The following is a 20,040-nucleotide window of genomic DNA, read 5'->3' on the forward strand; positions in this document are numbered from 1 at the left end:
TCAAAGTTATGAGAGGAATAAGGCAAGGTTGTGCTCTCTTATATGCCACAAAGTCCATGTTATGTAAAATACGCTCCTCCATTGACTCAGCCTATGCTGATGATGTTATTGTAATGGTAAAAAATCAAACGGAAATAGTTTTACTGGAAAAAATAGTACAGAATTTTGGTATATCATCTACAAAAATAAACTGGGTAAAGAGTGAAGGTTTAGCAGTTGGTTCTCAATCTAAATGCCTGCCCAACCTACCAGCAAGACTAACATAGAAAAGTAATGGTTTAAAATATCTTGGTGTGTTTTTAGGAGATGAGCTTACAGTACAGAAAAACTGGGGCTGGAGCTCACATTGTCCTTACACTGGTTGCTGGAGGAGCTTCTGATCTACAGGGCCCAGTTGGATGTTCAGGATGGATCCTTGCCGGGCCTTACACATGCTCTGATTTCAACTATTAACACCACATTGAGACAGATCGTGGACATAGCTGGACCTGAACTGGACAATATATAAAGAATGTTTTTTTTGTGGGTCAGTTGAAACCATTTTGTGTCAGACTGAGAGATCATTTTGGGGTATAGCTTTTAACAAAACATGGTCTAAAATAGTTTTTATCTTTGGAGCAGGTTACAGTAAAACAAATGCAGTGAAATGGAAACTATTAAACTTTTGAACAGAACAGGCAAAACTGGAGGGTAGACAAGGGAAAGTGGTGACTGATCTTTTTCTGTCCACGGTGAGAGCAAGAGTATGGGGGGACTTTAAATTCTATAAAGCTATGGCTAATTTTCAAGAGTCGATTCAAATGTGGTGTTATAGCAACATAATCTGCTCTGTGGTTGAAGAGAAGCTTATTTTCAGTCCTTTTTTTCGTATCGAGATGTGTGTCTTGATACTTAGGGCCTGATTTACTTTACTATCCAAATAAAGAGTGCTAAATTGTGTGCCCACGCGGATAAATTGTGTGCGCTGCCTGTTTGCGCTGTGATTTACTTAGATTAACAGCACAATTGACTACAGGTGCAAAAGTGATTGAGCCCAGCCTATTTAAATGAGGATTTTGCGCGAGTTAAGGGTGTTCACCATGGCGAATGCAAACAAGCAGACCCAACGGAAGCGCAAAAGCAAATTTGAAGCCACGGAATTGGAGGTGCTGGTACAAGAGGCAAACAAGCAGATTTCTGAGTTACAGCAAAGGAATTTAACTGTTATTAGGAGGAACGCAATATGGGAGGCAATCTGTGACAAGGTTAATGCTGTGGGGAAAACCAAAGGAAGGATGAAATGAAGAAAAGGTGGCAAGACATTCGTAGAAGAACAAAGGAAAAAAATCGCACAGAATAACAAATCGGCAAATAAAACAGGTGGGGGACCGGCGGAGGAGGACCCTCTGTCTCCCATTGAACAGCAGGTGCAGCTGACATTCTGCGATGAGCAGATTACTGGGATAGAGGGCTATGACACCCTTGAACCACATGCAGACCAAGGTAAGACCATATAGTACAACAAGGCATTTCTTTTGTTGGATAGCTATTTTTAATTCATTCAGGTACACCACATAAGACATAAACGTGCGTCATGAACATTCTTTAGCTGTGCAATGGAAAAGCGTAATTGCCAAAAGGTTTTTTTTTGTTTGTGCGTTCCAGCAGGGGCGCAGAAGTGTGTGCATTTTAATTTGTTTTAAGTTTCAGGAAAAAATTATAGGAACTAGGCCTAACTAAATGTTTCCTATGTCTAAAAGAAAGTGGGCTTTAGTACATAGAAATGTGAGTTTTTGGTTTTGTCAAAATGGCACAAACAAGAAACACTTGACATTATGATGCAACATTTATTATTTAAGGATTTTCTGAACTCCTTTTTTTTCAAAACGAATGACTTGTTTGTTTTTTTCTTTTTCAAAGGACAATCATGGCATCGCCGGATAACCGATATGTCTCGATTATTTTTTCTTCTGCCATTAGAAAAAGAGTGACAAGAACAGAAAAGATGCGTTCTCTCCGTTGCCTGTCGTCCCTACGCCGCCTCCTTGCAACAATGACCGTAGCCATTTGTGAGCACAGCTGTGCCAGGTAGCCTAAGACTTGACTTTCAACTTTCAACTTTCAAAAATAATCAGTGCAATTAATTTAGTTTTGGTAAATCACATTGCGTGCGCAAAATGATTCTATTTGCATCTACTCCTCCAAATATTTTGCGTGTTCTGGCAGGCACGCTTATATTGCATATTCATGAAGGCAGAAGCGCATAATGGCCAGACTGACAGACGCAATCCTCGGTGCGCCCGGTTAGTAGATCAGCATCAACATGTGTTTGCGCACGTTTTTACGCACGCAAAGGTTTAGCAAATCAGGCCCTTAGTGTTCATAGTTTGATCTCTGTTACAGATAAATATGCTGTAAATACTGTAAGTTATTGTAAATAAAGTTGTTTTTAAAAATCAATACTCTCTCTCTCTCACACACACACACACACCAGAGGGTGCAGATCTGCGTATGCCCTGGTTGTCAATAATAATAACGCTCCATTTACTGAAAGCCATTATCAGATCCCTGTACTCCTCTTCCTGACCGTTCCTGATACACACCACAATAGCTGTGTCATCCGAGTATTTCCGGATGTGGCAGGACTCAGAGTTGTATTTAAAGTCGGCCGTATACAGGGTGAACCGGATCGGAGCCAGAACAGATCCCTGTGGAGCCCCAGTGCTGCTCATCACTGTCCCTGAGACAGTTACCCAGCCTGACGTACTGTGGTCGTCTTGTCAGGTAATCCACAATCCAGGATGTGAAGCAGGGATCCACCCCCATCCCTTTAAGTTTGTTTTTAAGAATGGGGGGTTGAATGGTGTTAAATGCACTTGAAAAATCAAAGAACATAATCCTCATGTAACCACCTGGCTCATCCAAGTAAGTATGGGCCCGGTGGAGCATGTAAAGGACGACATCATCCACTCCAATATGTTCTTTTTAGGCGAACTGTAGGGGGTCAAGTGAGTGTTCAACCTGTGGCCTCAGAAGGCAGAGAAGCAGCTGTTCCAGGGTGTGATGTGAGGGCCACCGGTCTGTAGTCATTTATCTCAACCGGTCGTCCTAATATAGGGACCGGAACAAAACATGATGTTTTCCACAGGACCCTCCCTGTTCTGTTTGTAGGCTTAAGTTAAAGAGCCTCTGGAGAGGCTCAGCAAACTGGGCTGCACAGTCCTTTAACAGCCTTGGACACACACCACCCAGGCCTGTTGCCTTTCCAGGATGTAGCCTCTTGAGCTCCGCCCTCACCTCCCCCACTGTAAAGGACAGGAGTCTTGATCTCAGTGTGGATGGAGTTGCAGTTGCACTGTCAGGTTGTGAAGGAGATGCTGCAGGAGAAGCTGCTGCTGAAGCAGTGGGAGAGAGAACAGGTGAGGCTGTGTCAAACCTGTTATAGAACAGGTTGAACTCATTGGCCTTGTCCACATCACTTGGTGTTGCCTGGCTGTTCTTCTCTTTATAGCCAGTGATGCTCCTCATCCCCTTCTGCAGCTGCAGCTTCCTCTCTACTTTCTTTTTGTAGTCCTCTTTCACCTGCTTTAATCTCCTCTTCAGCTCATGTTGCACACACCTGAGCTTATCACTGTCTCCATCCCTGAAGGCCTCCTCTTTCTGGTTGAGGAGGGTCTTGATGTTACTGGTGATCCAGGGTTTGTTGTTTGGAAAGCAGTGTATAGTCCTTGCTGGTATTGCAGTGTCTATACAGAAGTTAATGTAGTCTCCAACAGTACATTCCAATCTGTGCACTCAAAACAGTCTTTTAGACACTCACTGGCCTCCGGTGTCCAGTTCCTGAATGAGCGGGTTGTTGCAGCCTGTCTCAGTACACAGAGCTTGTAGGAAGGCTGAAGTAAAACCAGATTATGATCTTATCTGCCAAGTGGTGGTAAAGCTGAGCAGTGTAGGCCTCCTTGACATTTGCATACAACAGATGAAGTGTTTTATTTTCTCTTATGGGACAGTCAACACTGTTGCTCTGGCATCTCTGTCCGCTCGTACTGCAATGAAGCCGGGTAAATCCACACAACATTTTTTTTCATTTAACCAGGTCTCCGTGAAACACATGAGACTACACTCACGATATGTTCGCTGGTTCTTCACAAGTGCCTCCAGTTCATCACACTTGTTCGCCAGGGAGTTTCCCATGAGGATCAATGGTAGAAAAGGCTTATATCTCCATCTCTTAGCCTTTAGCTTAGGCCCTGTCTCCACGGTACAGTATCTTCAACTCAGCTGGTATGGGATATTTAACTCCATATCTGGTCAATTTTAAAGCCAGGAGTTCTTCCTTTGTGTACATTATTTTTTTCCATCGTCAGAAGAAATGATGTAGTAGAATAAAAAAACACATCAATCGACAAAGAAATATACTAATATATACAAATATATTGTCAAAAACTACGAGCTATGTGGACTTGCTGGTACTTGTTGCCAGCGCATTATTTGAATTATAGTGGACATACCTGGTTTGGCATCAGTCACAAGTCATTAAAGAAGTTTATTGCAGAGTTATGGATCCAAAATTGACAATTTGTTACTCTTCCTACCATCAAACTATCAAGTTGATAGGAAACAGAGACAAAAGACCATTCTCTCACAAACAGACCATACAGGTTTCCGAGGGATGCACACCCAGACCATGGGCCAAAGGGTCAGCTCCAGGGGATCAATGAATGGACACCAGGCAAACTGGAGAGCAAAGGCAAAATCTCCAATTTGTAACAGTAAGACTTTATGAATTTATATTTGATTGTTTCTTATATAGAAAAGTAACACCAAAAGTACTGATTATCACTAAGGTGTGAATACTGGCCTCTCTGCATCATGAATACACACACACACACACACACACACACACACACACACACACGCACACCAACGTCCCTTTACTCCACCACTCTTTGGATAAGAGTCATAAACTATAACCCGTATTTTAATCCTGAGTAGTGACCAGCAACACTCTTCACAGACACAGATTTGAGGAAGAATATACTATTAAATATCTAACTGTTCTGTAACTCATGTGATGTTTCTTTGTAATAGGTCAATCCCATCTATCCTATAGAATGGTTGAAATGTAATGTATGTAGGTAAGCTGTAGAATTAAACAATTCAAAAGTTCCATGGAAAATTACTCTCTTCTCCAATTTGAAACACAGGACACCCCCACCCTAACCCCAGGGGATAGAACAGTTGTGATTAATTCACACAATGCTCTATGCTCTTTGCCTATGCTCTAAGTTTTAGCTCTTAGCAACAGCTCTTAGCTCCTAGCTTTTAGCCACGGCTCGTAGCCATTTTGCACTTCATCAATCCGTCAGTGTCCTTTGTTTTTTCTTTGCCACGTGCTCCAAGTAACTAGTTCTTTTTGTCTACACACGCGATCTTCTATTTTTATAAGCCAAGTCAAAACCAACTGAACCAAAACAGTAGAAGTACCTCAGAGTCATTATGTAACTTTTAATCATTATCACGTTTTCCTTTTTGAAGATTTTTGACAGTTTTAGAGTCAATCTGGTCAACGCCAGTCTCCTCTGAATTTAAGTGGCTCCTCCAGCCAAAGTTAAGTGCATTAAAATTTATTTCACAATTACCTGCAAGAGAAGTTAGCAGATAACAAATCTACCCATGACAGAAAGTCTACTGGCAAACTCCACCAGAGCTGAACCACTGAGACACTGGCAGAATCTGTCAGTGATAACAGGACACAGCCTCCAGGAGAATCCACTTAGATCCCCAGATATTGTTTTGCATTGCTTACCTTGCTGTGAACCAACAGCTTGACCAATGATGTTAGAGAGGAAGCGCAATGCTCATCATCACCCCTATTGACAAAAAATGGTCTTGAGAAGCTACATGATGTCTGCAATAACTTTTGCCAGTAATCACCAAATAACCCAGCAATGTCAGCTACATGATTGCTTTAGTTATGGTAGCTAGTCTCCATGTCAATATTGTTTTATTAGACTAATAGAAATAATGTTGCACTTTTATGGCCTGCCATCAGGAAGTCTCTCAATAACTGGCCTAGGTTTAATAGTACATAGTGAAGATGGAGGTACAGTATTATTAGAGCTTCTAATGTAATGCAGCAGTGTTTTATTGTGTAGCCTGTTCATGTAGCGTACATACCTGGCCTGGCATCAGTCACAAGCTATTAAGGAAGTTCATTATAAGGACATGCAGAGTTACGGACCCACAATTGACACTTTGCGACTCTTTCCACCATCAAACTATCAGATTGATGGGAAGCAGAGACCAAAGACCCCTCTTCCACAAACAGACCATGCTGTTAGCATGTCCGAACGACACAGAACCAGACCAAAGGTCAAAGGGTCAGCTCCAGAGGATCAACCAATGGACACCAGACAACTGGAGAATATAGGCAAAATCTCCAGTTTGTAACAATAAGACTTTGTTTAATGATATTTGATTGTTTTTTGTATAGGACAAGTAACAACAAAAGGACTGATTAACACTAAGGTGTGAATCCTGGCCTGTCTGTGCCATGCATGAACACACACACACACACACGCACACACACACACCAACCTCTCTTCCTCTGTCCCTCTCTAGATAAGAGTCATAAACTACAACCCACATTCCAATCCTGGGTAGTGACCAGCAGAACTCTCTTCACAGACACAGATCTGAGGAAGAATATATAATTAAATATCTAACTGTTCCCTAACTCATGAGATGTTCCTATGTAATAGTTTAACCCCAAACTTCTATCCCATAGAATGTTTGAAATGTAACATGTAGATTTTAAGACAAGGCCCTTCATATGACCATACTGTCAGCATCCTTCACACAAGGTAACACACTACATGACATCCAGAATGTCCATATTATTATTATTACAGTCAAAGAACTGCTGTGTAATCCATATGTATAGATTATTAGCTTTGGGAAATGTTTATATTGTTGTTTGATCAGTTAACCACTTGTATCATGATTAATTCCAGGTTTGAAGGATGTAATATGAAATCAACACTCCTATTACTCCTCTCTGCTATTATTAGTGCAAGTAGTTTTATATGTTATTTCATTTAATGTTTTGTGGTCATGGTGGAAGACGGATGTGCGAGTTTATAAGTAAACTCTAGAATTAAATTATTCCAAAGTTCAGTGGAAAATTACTTTCTTCTCCAAGTGGAAACACAGGAGAAGACGGGTGATGCCCCTGAAACATGCGCCAGCCCCCAGGGCATAAAACAGTGGTGAACAATTCACACATGGCCTATTTTCTAAGCCAAAAAAGCCAAAACGAAGCCTGTTCAGAAGCCTATTCAAAAGCCAAAACCAGGCCTAAGCCTAAGTCAGGACGACAAGAAGATGCGAGAAACGAGAAACGATGCAGAAACTAGAAGCTGAGATCTTTGCTCAAAGCTCAGAGTCCCGGCTCAAAGCCCGGCTCTGTAGCCATGGAAACTCTTAGCTCTAAGCTGCTATCCACAAACTCATGGCTCTTAGTCATTTTTGCACGTCTTTTATTTTTCTTAGCCACAAGCTCCAAGTAACATGATTTTTGTCTACATGCGCAATCTTTTATTTTTATAAGCCAAGTCAAGACCAACTGAACCAAAGCAACAGAAGTTTCTCAGAGTAATTTTGTAACTTTTAATCATCATCAAGTTTTCCTTTTTGAAGATTTTGACAACTTTAGAGTCATCTGGTCAACGCCAGAAAAAATTTTAAAGTTATCCAGCCAAAGTGAAGAGCATTAGAGTTTATTTCGCATCAACCCACAAGAGACACCAGCAGATAACATCTGCACGACCTCCTGCAGAGAAGCCGAGCAGAAATCAAGAGTTCCCGAGACAGAAAGTCTCCTGGCAAACTCCACCAGAGCTGAACCGCTGAGACACCGGCAGAATCCGTCATCGTGATAACGGGACACGGCCTCCAGGAGAATCCACCTAGATCCCGCGTCTCCAGGGTTACCACGGCAACCACAGCCACCTGGGTTCCAGCCGAGGGTCTCCAGCTACAGCGCGACTCACAGTAGGCCGGTCCAATATTTAATCATCAACCCTAATTCGTAGATGTAGTATCATTAGCTGTATAGCCATAGTGTATAGCCATAACATATTCTCTCCCACCATTGCCAACTCATCACACTGCTCATTTCATTATTATTTTCATCTTTATGATTATTACACCTTGCATTTACTCTGTACATAGTAGTTTAGTTAAACAAACTCCTTTATTTACACCCAGTTGTCGTCCTGTTGTATTCTTTTGACGTAGAGACTGGAGATCCATTGAATCGAGAAGTCACGGCTTCCGATATGAGATTGATAAATTTGGCAATGAAGTAATTCATTCTTGTCCTCCTAGAGGACTGGTGCCCCATTTCAACAAGGGTAAATCCTTAAATATGGCTTAACGCTACATTCATGTGCAGCTGAATGATCATGACACATCATGTCTGTTTTGAAAATGAAAGCAATTTACTGTTCTGAAAGACTGTTGAAAGACTGTTCTTAACAATTACAATGATCAGGGGTATAGAAGCATAGTGTGCACTGCCTCATCAACAGGTTTGTTCACTCAACATCTCAAAAACTAAAACAATTGTAGATATTGAAAACCAAAATCCCTGAAGCAGTACTTCTGCAGCCAGAGCCATGGCAGCCCCTTCCAGGTACAGAGGGATCTCACCTCAGTTCAACACAGATCACGGAACATAGAGGTGGACCACAGAATACACTAAACTGAACTGCTGTCGATTTCAGGGCAGAGACCTTGAAAGACCAGTGCTGCAGACAGTCCAGCCACCTCTGTGCACACAGGCTGTCTTTGAGGCACTTGTCTTTACATGTCTTCTTATAATGTCTATTTATTCCTTATTGAAAAGTTGCCATGTTACAAGTCTTGCACGTTGTTACTGGCTGTGGGCTACACATCTACTGCCAAAAGGTTGACACCCAGAAGCATCCTGAAAACAGCAAAATAATAAGAAAATGATAAATGACAGGCAGAGGGTAGGGTCTAATAAATACACTGCCACACAATTCTAGTGGGTCATAAGTGATTCAGAGGGATTACTTTTGTTATAAGCCTATACATTGCTTTTTGATAAAATTCTGCAAAGTATACCTTTACAGTCCAGTTATTCCATATTGCTCCAGTTATTCTTGCAGACTGCATTGTTGTGTGTATAGATGTTTCACTGGAATTCTGTTGCTAGGGAACATCGCCAGCTAGAAGCCAATTCTACTTCACCACCACAGTTATATCCGATAAAACTCATTTATACAAAACTAATATAATATTAGACTATGATGTTTCTTTGGTGGGAAGAAAAACAGACAGTCAATCTTAAGGCTGTCATTAAAATCTATATAGACATTAATCAGTGTTTAACGCATGAAATACATTAACACATTAAAGAAACTAATCTTGAACATAAACTCAACTAAATTAACCACAAATATAAAGTTCATGCTTAGTTCTTCTGTTCAGGGGGGGCCTAAAAACATAGACCAGTAACAATGTAGAAGTCTGAGCACATTCTGAAAGAATGGCCTTTGCTTTATTCAGCGGCTATCTTGTTAGTCAGTGTGGGATTTGTGCTTTTGATAAATTCAGAAAATGTTGAGATGGGTGATATCAGGAACCATATGACGTTAGCTGTTATCTAATAGGCTACTATAATACTATGCTATGCTTATACTAATGTTATGCTAATGAGGGAGTAAAAACTATCAATTTCTTGCCGTGACATCGCCTGAATACGCACATCTGTGACATCTGCATGGTATTGTTCACACATGCATAGAGACATGTGGGACTTTCAGTAAATAATCACACAAGAATACATGCAACACACACACACACACACACACACACAAAAACACACACACACACTCGACGACTTGCTGTCATCTAGCACTAATGATGTAGACTTACCTGTCATATGGCTTCATGTGTCCTCCTCTTGATTTATTTGTGATAAGTGACTTTAAACATGAAACAGACGAGAACTAAAAGGCAATGATCAGGGGTTAAAGTGAGCCGGAATGATCCGAAACAGCACTCCAACACCTGATAATAATAGTGAATAAATCCGTCTAAAGAGAGAGCAACACAGGCAGGACAGGAACTCCTGCCATCAGGGCAATGGTCCTTTGAACTCCATTTTTGCAAGAGAAGTGACGACCGCTTATCCAGCAACACACAAATAGCTTCTGCCCCATCTGCCACATCCCACTTTAACCCCTGGCAACAATCAGTCACCTACACCAAACAACCTGAACAACATGTGAAAAGTGACAGTAGAAAACTGTAGTACTTACAGGATTGGGCAGTCCTGCCCTCAATAGCCTGAGTAAAGACTCCTAAACCCATCTCAGATCGTGCTGCCAGGGAAAACATGTAGAGTGTATCTGACTTGAGATCATCAACTGCATAGGAGCCTGCAGGGTTGAAAGTGACACGATGCTGTGGAGAGATGAAAAGTACGAAACCATAAAGACCATGGTACATACACATGTATAAAGACACACGCGAATGATCGTTGTCACAGAATATATTATCTATTGGATGAACTTTTATAATCTGGGTTTTCATTTGTTCCAGAATTCGATTCAAAACCAACAAAATCTTTTTGTGTGCTTCCTGAGATAAAACTCGTCATCTAATCAATCTGATGCAGGGGTAATTTAGGGTCTAGAATATGGACTTGTTTATTGGAAGACTGTTGGTGGGAAATAAAGGGAAAACATGCAAATCAGCAATACAACATATACATACAGAATATGCGATTGGGGAGTAACAGAATACATGGAACGGCGTTACGTAATCAGGATACAAAAAAAAGGTAACTGTATTCCGCTACAGTTACAGAAAAAAAAAGACGTAATCAGATTACAGGTACATTTAGTAAACATAGGGATTATTTCGCTACAACTACTACCTCTGAAAAATATTTTGAGTGTTATATGCTTTGTTAAACAATAGCTCTGGTTTGCTGGTAATTAAAGTCTGTCCCACATTCCCACATGTTGATGTGTCCTTGAGGAAGACACTTAATTACCCAAATTGCTGCGTCAATGGTGAATGAATGTGTATGAATGGTTAGCTTGATGAGCAGGTCAGTACCCTGCGTGGTAACCTGTCATCAGTGTATGAATGTGTGTGAATGGGTGAATGTGACGTAGTGGCCACAATGATTAGTAAGATTTGTAATTGTAAATAAGAAGATGTTCTTAATTGCCTGGATAAATTAAGGTTATATATATTTAGAAAAATGCTATATAAGTACAGTACAGTTCATTGCATGACTAACTTCAAGAAATGTTAATACATCTTGTTGGCTACATGGTTTAAGTAAACATACAGACAGAAAACACACACACACACACACACACATGTATTAAACATTTAAGCTAAATCAAGGCTGTTAGGTTTTTCAATATGATCACAGGTGCAGATGCATTAAGCTGAAAGGCCCAGTTAACATGATCACTAAACTCAAACACTGGCATTAGGGAAATGACTAGTAGATAACTTTGGGATATGTCAGTAGTACCTCTTTCAGGTGGGGATTCTTACACCTACTACCAGTGTGAATAACAATAGAAATCTTTGTGATCATAGGTATTGTTATTATTGTCACTATTATATGAGTTATGAGTTACTGAATAGATTAAGCATAATATATGTATATTACAATTGTTTAATTTTTGATTTGTGTTATTGCAGAGGAAGCATCCAAGACTCTTGCATCTGACCAAGGAAGACACCAGTCCATCTGAGATGAATGAACAGCCTAGTAAATCTGAACATGGACAAGAGGTCTTGTATCCTCCCTTCAAACCAGTAAAACTTGAACTTGGACACAGTACATCCCAGAGTGCTGTTAGAAGACTGATATTTGACTTTGTGATTGATGATGTTCAGTCTTTCTCCTTGGTTGAGCAGCCCTCATTCAAAAAGCTCATAGAGGGAATCAGTGGTGGCAAAACAGTCATGTGCAGAAAGACACTAGTGCAGCGTATAGAGAGGGAATTTGCTGCCATGAGAGAAAACTTGACTGCAACACTTAACTACACTTAATTACTTAATGGTTTTCATGATGCGTTTGTTCTTAATTTGAAAGTTCAATAAGTAGACACCTGATTTGTTAAACATGGTGTGAATGCTACATGAAAGACTAAAGTAAGATAACTTTGTGTTCACTGTATAAGGAGCAGACTTTATTTCTGTTTTGTATATTGTGCTGTAAGACCATACTTTTAATTTAAACTCAAAAGCACACTGCCTGAATTTACATTATGGTTTTCAATATCTTTCATTTGCTTGGCATTTTTTGCAGGTTAGGCAGGTGGACACTGGGTGTGTTTAAAATAATATTGGGCTCTTAATGTGCTCTTAATTCATAATGTGAACTAAAACACAGCATATTGTGTCTGCCATGTAAAAGAAACAGTTTTATTTTTGCTTAATAAACTGTACTGTGTGGTCAAGACTCGAGCACTTTCTTAACTATAAGCTACTACCTGAACTTGGTTTCCTCTATTTCTTTTACAAGGTTACCTTGTTCAGTTTTCTTACAGAATACAAAAAAGTTAGTCATTTTATTTATATTTAGTTTCTTTTGTCTTTATTAGCATATTTGGTATTGTAGTAATCCAAAAGTAATTGAAAGTAATCAAGTTACATTGCTTTAATATTATGGTACTTGGATTACGATTACTACATTTTTCAACAGGTAACTAGTAACTGTATCGGAATACATTTTTAAAGTAACCCTCCCAACCACAATATGCACATACTATACACACGGTCCATGCATAAATATAAAGCCTTTAAATATACCAAATAAAGAAACACATTTCAGAACTAAATTCCATCCCTTCAAGCTATGATACTGAATGGAAATGTTTTTAAGATTACGTTACCTTGTCTGCGGGATTGTTCACCTCCCAGTAGAGCAGTTCAAAGCTGATGATAGGATCTTGGACAGGCCAGAGCCATGATAGCATGATGCGTGAATCCAGCTCAGCCTCTGCCTCAAAACCAGATAGTTGAGCTGGAACTGGAGAGTTTAAGAGAGACAGACATTGAGGGATGTATTCAAAAATGAAAATACAAAACTAGACAGACAAGCTGTGAAGAGGAAGCGAGCACAGGGAAGTCAGGTATTGTGACATGCTGCAGTCAATATTCATCAATATTCAAAGCAGCAACCCAGCTGAGGAAATAGGAATCATCACCTTAAAATCCTCTCAGATGATGTCAACTAAGAATCAAATTCACTAACATGTTTCTCTTGGCCATGACTGCCAGACTTTACAGGTGTGTTATGCTGTCAGTTACAACAGCCAGAAATCCTAATTATGACAAGTAGGGTGGAGCTGAGGTGAAACTCATGTCAATCCAGCAAACACACTCCCAGATGCATTAAACTTCTCTTTGTATATATATATATATATATATATATACAATATATATATATACACATATATATATACACATATATATATATATTATATACTTTTTTTTTATATTTAAGATCCCCTCCAGACTTATTTCAAGACATGAAAAAATACTGCTTTGACTAATAACGTCTGTCTGATGGTTTTTCCACAAACCTTTCCTCATTTTAGGTAGTTTCTGTTAAAAATAGTTGTCAACACCAGCACAAAACAACAGGCAGACAATGTTAATGAGTAGCCAGTGAGCTTAATGTCGCATTTAGACAGTTAAAAAAGAGCACAGGCAATACCAAATCAGTTGTTGGTATTAGCCGATTACTCTTGAGTTCTGGTATAGAAATCAAAATTGTAAAAAAATACGTGTGACTAGCATCCCGGCTGGATATAGACGTTGAATCTACAGTATGACTTCAAGATCAGTGAGGATGAGACTGTGTCCTGTTACGGCGCTCTTATTTTGTATAAACAACTGCTTCTTTGAACAGATTTTGGTGCAGATGTTACTTCTACTGATATAATATAGTAGATAGCCACAAAAAAATGACATGACTTGGGAGAATTTTCCCTTAATTGCAGCAATGTGATGATGAAACAACGTGTACAAACAGCCAATCCTACTCAGTCTAAGAGTATTTACAAGACTTTGTTATATGCACTCCAGTAAAAATTATTTATGTGAGCCTGGAAGGGTGCTGAACTCTATTCCACAAATAAATATAATGGGTCGGCTGACTCTGGGTGGCTTTATCTTCCATTGCAGCTCTGGTATGATGTCATGTTTTTTCTATCCGTGCAAAGTAAGCTGAGAACACTGAAAAACTGTCCCTCTGAATGAAATATTCCTGTATGTGTAGTCAGCCACTTTGTCCTTGAGTACAAAGTGTGTTACACACACACAAACCCACACATACTGTACCTGAATATCCTTGTACTATATATTATACAGTAATAATATTTGACAGATTAATGTTTCACATTTCACGTGTGAGTAAATGTATCCAGACCTGGCTGTCTGGGGACTGCTGCTACAAATAAGTTCTTGCAGTAGCCTACATGTGTAGCTTAGTACAAACAACCGGGCATGAATCTTAACTAAACAACTCTCAAATTGCACAATAATTCATTATTTCATGTTGGTGTCATTTGAGGGAACTACATGCAGTGGTGTAGATGACTTTTAGCTGTAGATTGCTCACTCTCAGCTTCTTGTTATAGTCTACTGTATTTGCTTCTATACTAACAATAAATCCATGCACTACCAGCAAACTATGACTTTTTAATGTGCTGTGACTGCCAAGAGGAAGCAGAATGGAATATATGTGTAATCAACAGCACAGTATTTTTGTCTATAAATACTGTTGTCTGAATACTATTTCATCACTTTTCTAGTGTGATTCACTACATACCCAAAAACTGCTCAAAGTGAGTCTGTAGTGAGGCGCTGGGCCACAGCTTAAGTTCAATCAAGCTAAAGAGCCAGATATTTTTCTCAGGAGTTTGTGAAGAACAAAAACACAGCTACAAGGGGAGTGGATGTTGGCCTTAGGGTGTTTTCAGACCTGTTGTTTAGTTGATTTGAACTGGAAAAAACTACACATTGTTGTATTTTAGTTCTGGTCTGGTTTGTGTTCACATTTACTTTTTATAAAAGAACCATAAGTAAACATGATGACATGCAGACTAGCAGGAAACCCACTGATTGGAAAATTTTGGTGATGTCACCATGCATCATCATCATTTTATCATCAGGATCCAGTGGGAAAATCTGGTGTCAGTCAGCACTTTGGTGCTTATTTATGTTCTCTTGTGACATAAAGAGCTAACAAAGATATGAGGGATTATAAGCGTTATTAGTATTTAGACAGCAAGGGTAAAATCTCCACACTTGTGCTGATACACTTGCGTGTTACCATGGTTATTGAATGATTTATGATTTGATTATGAAGATTGATTATAAGTTCACTTCCTGAACAGTATATATATTACATAATGAAATGTGGCCTGAAATGGTTTAAGTTTGGTCTTGGTCTGGTTATTTGGGCCACACTAGGGTTCAGCTCTCTCACCAGCTAAAACTAACGGTAACACTTCCTGTGAGGACTACATCTATAGTGATGAGCACATTCATAGTAAATTATAATGCTCATTATAATCAATCATAATGCATTACAACTACACTCACAGACACACATAACGCTTTATGATGCACTATATCAACAGTTATAAATCTAGTTTATAATGACTTTTAAATCCAGGGGCCTTATGAGTGCTCTTGACTGGTTATAAACTACAGGCTGACTATATGTATATTTAACTAATGTATATATAAGTTATCAATATATGCTTTAAGTAAAGTGAGGTTCATTTTGTGCATCTATAATGCAGTATACTGTATCATGATGTTTCATTGTTGGTGTTCAGTAAAGTGTAACACATTTGCATGCATTTAAAAGAAGCTATGCTGCATTATAAGTCATTTCGTCAGATACCTAATATAGAGGATTACACTAAGATTAGTCTGCTTTAGGAATATAACGGTAAAGCTTAGTTTCAACCTGTAGGGGACAATCAACGTGCATATTTTGACCACAAAATGTATATTTTTAATTAGCTACAGATTTGGACCTGAATCAATCACCAACACTACTGAATACGTAGACATAATAGTTTACAGCTGGAAACATTGGTTTTGGGGTTTAGTTACTGTTTAAGGTATAAAACACAAAAAGGGAGAAAAAGACATTGTACATTTTTAAAGCTTTATTTTAGCAATGAAAACAGTCCTGTTAACTGTTCTACCATCTTAAACGTTAAATGCGTAGGATTTAGATGCATCTACTTGTGAAACTATGCAGCCACTGTCTCTATTTACATTCATGAGTGTTGAATTTCCTCCTATCATGAAAGAGCTGGCGGTGAGGAGGTGAAAAATCACGGTTTGAACTTCTTTCTTAATAAACTGTAAAGTGCAAACATGGGCATGGAAACTACTTCAAGCCACTGCTACAAATATACAAATATAACATACTACATACTGTAGGTGTGAACTGCAAACCTGACCTTTAACAATACAACAATTCACATGTTTATACTTGGGTGGCGATTGGAAGCAGAGTGCCCTCTTGCTTCATTTTCAAAATCTTTTCTTTGACCTCTGGGGTCATGGCACTGTGGCACCTTTCAATGAATGTTGACAGCTTTTCTTTCCGCTCATCCCAGGCCCCCACATTTCTAAATATCTCCGGTGCAGCAATGCTGATTTCAGCAATGGGTGCTGTTCTGGACACGGTGTTTCTGTCAGCACCAACGGTCTCAAATGCTGCTTTCATCAAAACCCCTCGGTTGAAGGCGTCCATGGCCATTTTGTATCGTGCTACGATGCTCCTGGTGTTTCTGGCTGTAAATGGTACATTTAAACCAGATTGTGTTTAAAAAGCTTGCTGTCAAAATGTGCAAACTTGTTAAAACTGTAATGAGCAATTACCTCTTCTTCTTCTCATCGGCTCATCAGTGGGTTTAACTTCGCGGGAAGAGGAGGAAGAGGGTGGAGATTTCAATCGGTAGCTCTTCATGGATGAATGTAGAATAGAAATCAAGGGAGGATCAAAACAGATCATGATAGTGTCAACTTTCAAAATATAAACAAATGCCATGGAATAAGCTGCTAGAGATTGTTTTTGGCAGTACAGGCTCAGGTAATAAAAAAAATGTCATCATGATGACATGCATCTGAATGTGTCAATTAAATGATACAGGTTTGAGGTGAGAGAGTGATAAACATGGCCTCTTCCAAGCAACCAAAACTTGTTGATAAAGCAGATGCACTAAGGGAAATATGACATTATTGCCTGCAGAACTGACAGTGAAGCCAAAGCCCTTATGTCAAGCTTTCAGTGGACAGCAGATCACTGCATAACAAGTAAAAGTTAAAATTAAGAGTGTGACCTACCGCTAATTATTAACTATCTAATTAATATATCAATATAACTCTTAATAGCGATACATCGCCCAGCCCTACCAGACAAGAAATGTGGGATTTGATTCATCTGTATGTGCCTTCGTTACCTTCAGATGAATCAGAAAGAACGGAACTGGAGTCTTCATCTTCCTCGTCAGAAGCAAAGCTCATCAATTGCTTGGCTTTGTTCCCATTCCCATGCTCGCGTTTGACACCTGCAAATAACAAAACAAATTCTGTGGCTAGTGATCTAGTTGTGAGAAAGGAATAAATATGAAAACACATTTTGTCTGTGTACTGAAAAAAACCTGAGAGTGAAAAAAAATATACTTGTACTGTATGAATGTGAATGGATAATTACTCACCTGACTTGCCGGACATGATTGTGGAATTGTCTTCATCCTTCTTGGAGAGTAGCTGATGGATGAGCTCATCCTTTTTCTTAAGTTCTCCTTGCAGATAAGTCTTATCATCTTTGAGGAGGGAGATGGTTTCATCACGAAATTGCCCCTTCTCTTTCTCTGCCTCCAGAAGTTCTTTAAGTTTTTGAACCTCCAGAACTGCATTTGGTGAGCCTGTTGAAATAATTACAAATGAAGTAACCCTTACATAAGAATTTCTCTTACAATAATAACAGGAATAAATAATAATAATAACAGGAGGTATGTATAATTGCAACACATAAATTAAGAATCCCTGATTGTGTATCTATGTGTGCCAACACAAAGGTCTCAAAGATTCTAAGATGTAACTGATTGTGTGCCGCAATTGGTCATTGTGTCACTGTACACTCATTGTAATTGCTGTGCATGTGGAGTCTGTGTATCACCTGCCTGCCCTGTCAGTTTTGCTTTTTTTTGTTTTGTCTTATATCAAGTGTGATATAATATGACTATTGCGTATGTGATGTTGATGCTGAAACAATATATTGAACAGCCACAGCATCAGCTGTAGACATGGACCACACTGAGAACCTACTTTATTGATCCCAAACTGGGAAATTCTCTTGTCACAGCAGCAAGACACAGTGTACAGTATAAAACCTTGTGTCACACATTATTAAAAACAATGCTGTTGTCAATATTTAGTAGTCAATGACCCACATCTCAACAATTTGTTACAATACCAGAAAAAAAGAATATTACCATACCTTTTATGCTGTTCTGGGGAGATGACTCAGCCTTGGGATTGGCTTTCACCTTGCGACGACTCATGGTTCTAGCAGGCTAGATTAATAAAAAGCAAGGCACATGTTATGAATTTCAAGAAAATGCCATTATTGTTACAATATATTATATATTTCTGCATTATGATATCAATTACAGATGCATTACCTGTTAATTAATTATTAAAACATGAGGGGTGCACTTCAATGAAAATTCTTCATACCTATGACAATCTAAATATAGAAACAATATAAAAGATGCCAATAAAAATAGTTGGCTATTTATGCCAGTTTTCTTTTGCTGGGACATGTCCACCTTTTACAACCGTGGAGCGGCGGGTGGGGGGAGGGGGTCGACATATAGTCCTATTTTTTTGGAAATCGAATTTTGGTCATCCTAGTTAACATCTATGCAATAATACAATTTTGAGCTTTTCAGCTATTTTGAAAAATAACAACAGCTATGAAATGAAATATCCTACAACAAGCTCGTCACAGGAGAAAATACTTGCAGTGTCAATTAGCAGGTTTCCTTGCTAGCAAGCAAACTCAATGTTAGCCCGGTCTGTTTGTAACTTATGTTCGCAGTCTGTATTTGCAGGTGATTTTATTTTTCGTTTATCTTGAGTCACATATTTAATTTGTCTTGCTACTTTTTTTTTTCACCTCTTACCAATATAACCAGTCAATGCACCTTTTTCAAGTTGAACACGTTCAGGAAAGTAAATGTGGCAGGAGGTCAGACTTCACCAAAGACTAACTGAATCGCCATGAGAAAGAAAAAAAAGGAAGTTAACTGTCTGGGCTCCTTCCTAAAAGCAAACTGATTTTTTGAATATTGTAGAAAGTAAAGTTTGTGGCAAACAAAAAAGTATGACACTTACACGTTTTTCAGCTCACAAACGCACACAGCTCAGGCGTGCGGTCTCGGTCTGCAGCCGCACGACGCCAGAAGTGAAGAAGAGAGAGCTGTTCCGGATTGTGCGCAATGCGCATGCGCGAGGAGAACCTCCCGCAACTTTCAAACTGAGCGCCATTTTGGGGAAACGAAAAGCGAGGGTGGTCTCAACATGGGTAAATTAAAGCAAGGATTAACCGATTTATTGCGTGCAAGAGATACTTTTGGCAATGGAAGAAAGATTGTGCTGTGGATGCAGAGGAAGGGACTCTTGAAGCGCCAGATGATGTGTAAATCATGCGATACTCCGATGACTGCTGTGCAGGTTTCAAGACAGGACGGCTTCCACTGATAAGAAAAGCTAGCTAGGCACTTTCAACAAGACTAACCTTAGTGGAAATGTTTTGCTTGTGTTTGTAAAATATATTGTCTTGTTTTTGAAAAAAATGGCTATATCATATTATTTACGCCTTGCAGTCTTGACGCGTTTTATGTGTGTGTGTAATCTGGGGTTAGCGCTCTACAAATTTTAAATTATCACTCC

The 20,040-nt window shown here is 39.3% G+C and overlaps 2 protein-coding genes across 8 annotated transcripts in view; both read right to left on the minus strand.

Moving 5' to 3' along the window:
* The window catches only part of ptprfa (protein tyrosine phosphatase receptor type Fa), a 327,453-nt gene that overhangs the window by 95,004 nt on the left and 212,409 nt on the right, over nt 1-20,040 (minus strand). For all 7 annotated transcript variants that reach the window (XM_056377834.1, XM_056377829.1, XM_056377831.1 and 4 more), the window contains 2 exons: nt 12,939-13,075; nt 10,332-10,476 (listed from right to left, as the gene is read on the minus strand). In XM_056377834.1, coding sequence (XP_056233809.1) covers nt 10,332-10,476; nt 12,939-13,075 — 282 coding nt within the window. The remainder of the gene's footprint in view (nt 1-10,331; nt 10,477-12,938; nt 13,076-20,040) is intronic.
* LOC130170512 (coiled-coil domain-containing protein 106-like) lies at nt 16,165-18,367 on the minus strand. Its single transcript, XM_056377837.1, has 4 exons — nt 17,799-18,367; nt 17,541-17,648; nt 16,960-17,041; nt 16,165-16,872 (listed from the first exon to the last, which is right to left on the minus strand). Exons 2-4 carry the CDS (start codon nt 17,577-17,579, stop codon nt 16,562-16,564), a joined length of 432 nt encoding a protein of 143 aa, XP_056233812.1. The 5' UTR covers nt 17,580-17,648; nt 17,799-18,367; the 3' UTR covers nt 16,165-16,561.

The sequence above is a fragment of the Seriola aureovittata genome, chromosome 6 (assembly GCF_021018895.1).
Source record: "Seriola aureovittata isolate HTS-2021-v1 ecotype China chromosome 6, ASM2101889v1, whole genome shotgun sequence".
In the NCBI taxonomy this organism is placed as follows: domain Eukaryota; kingdom Metazoa; phylum Chordata; class Actinopteri; order Carangiformes; family Carangidae; genus Seriola; species Seriola aureovittata.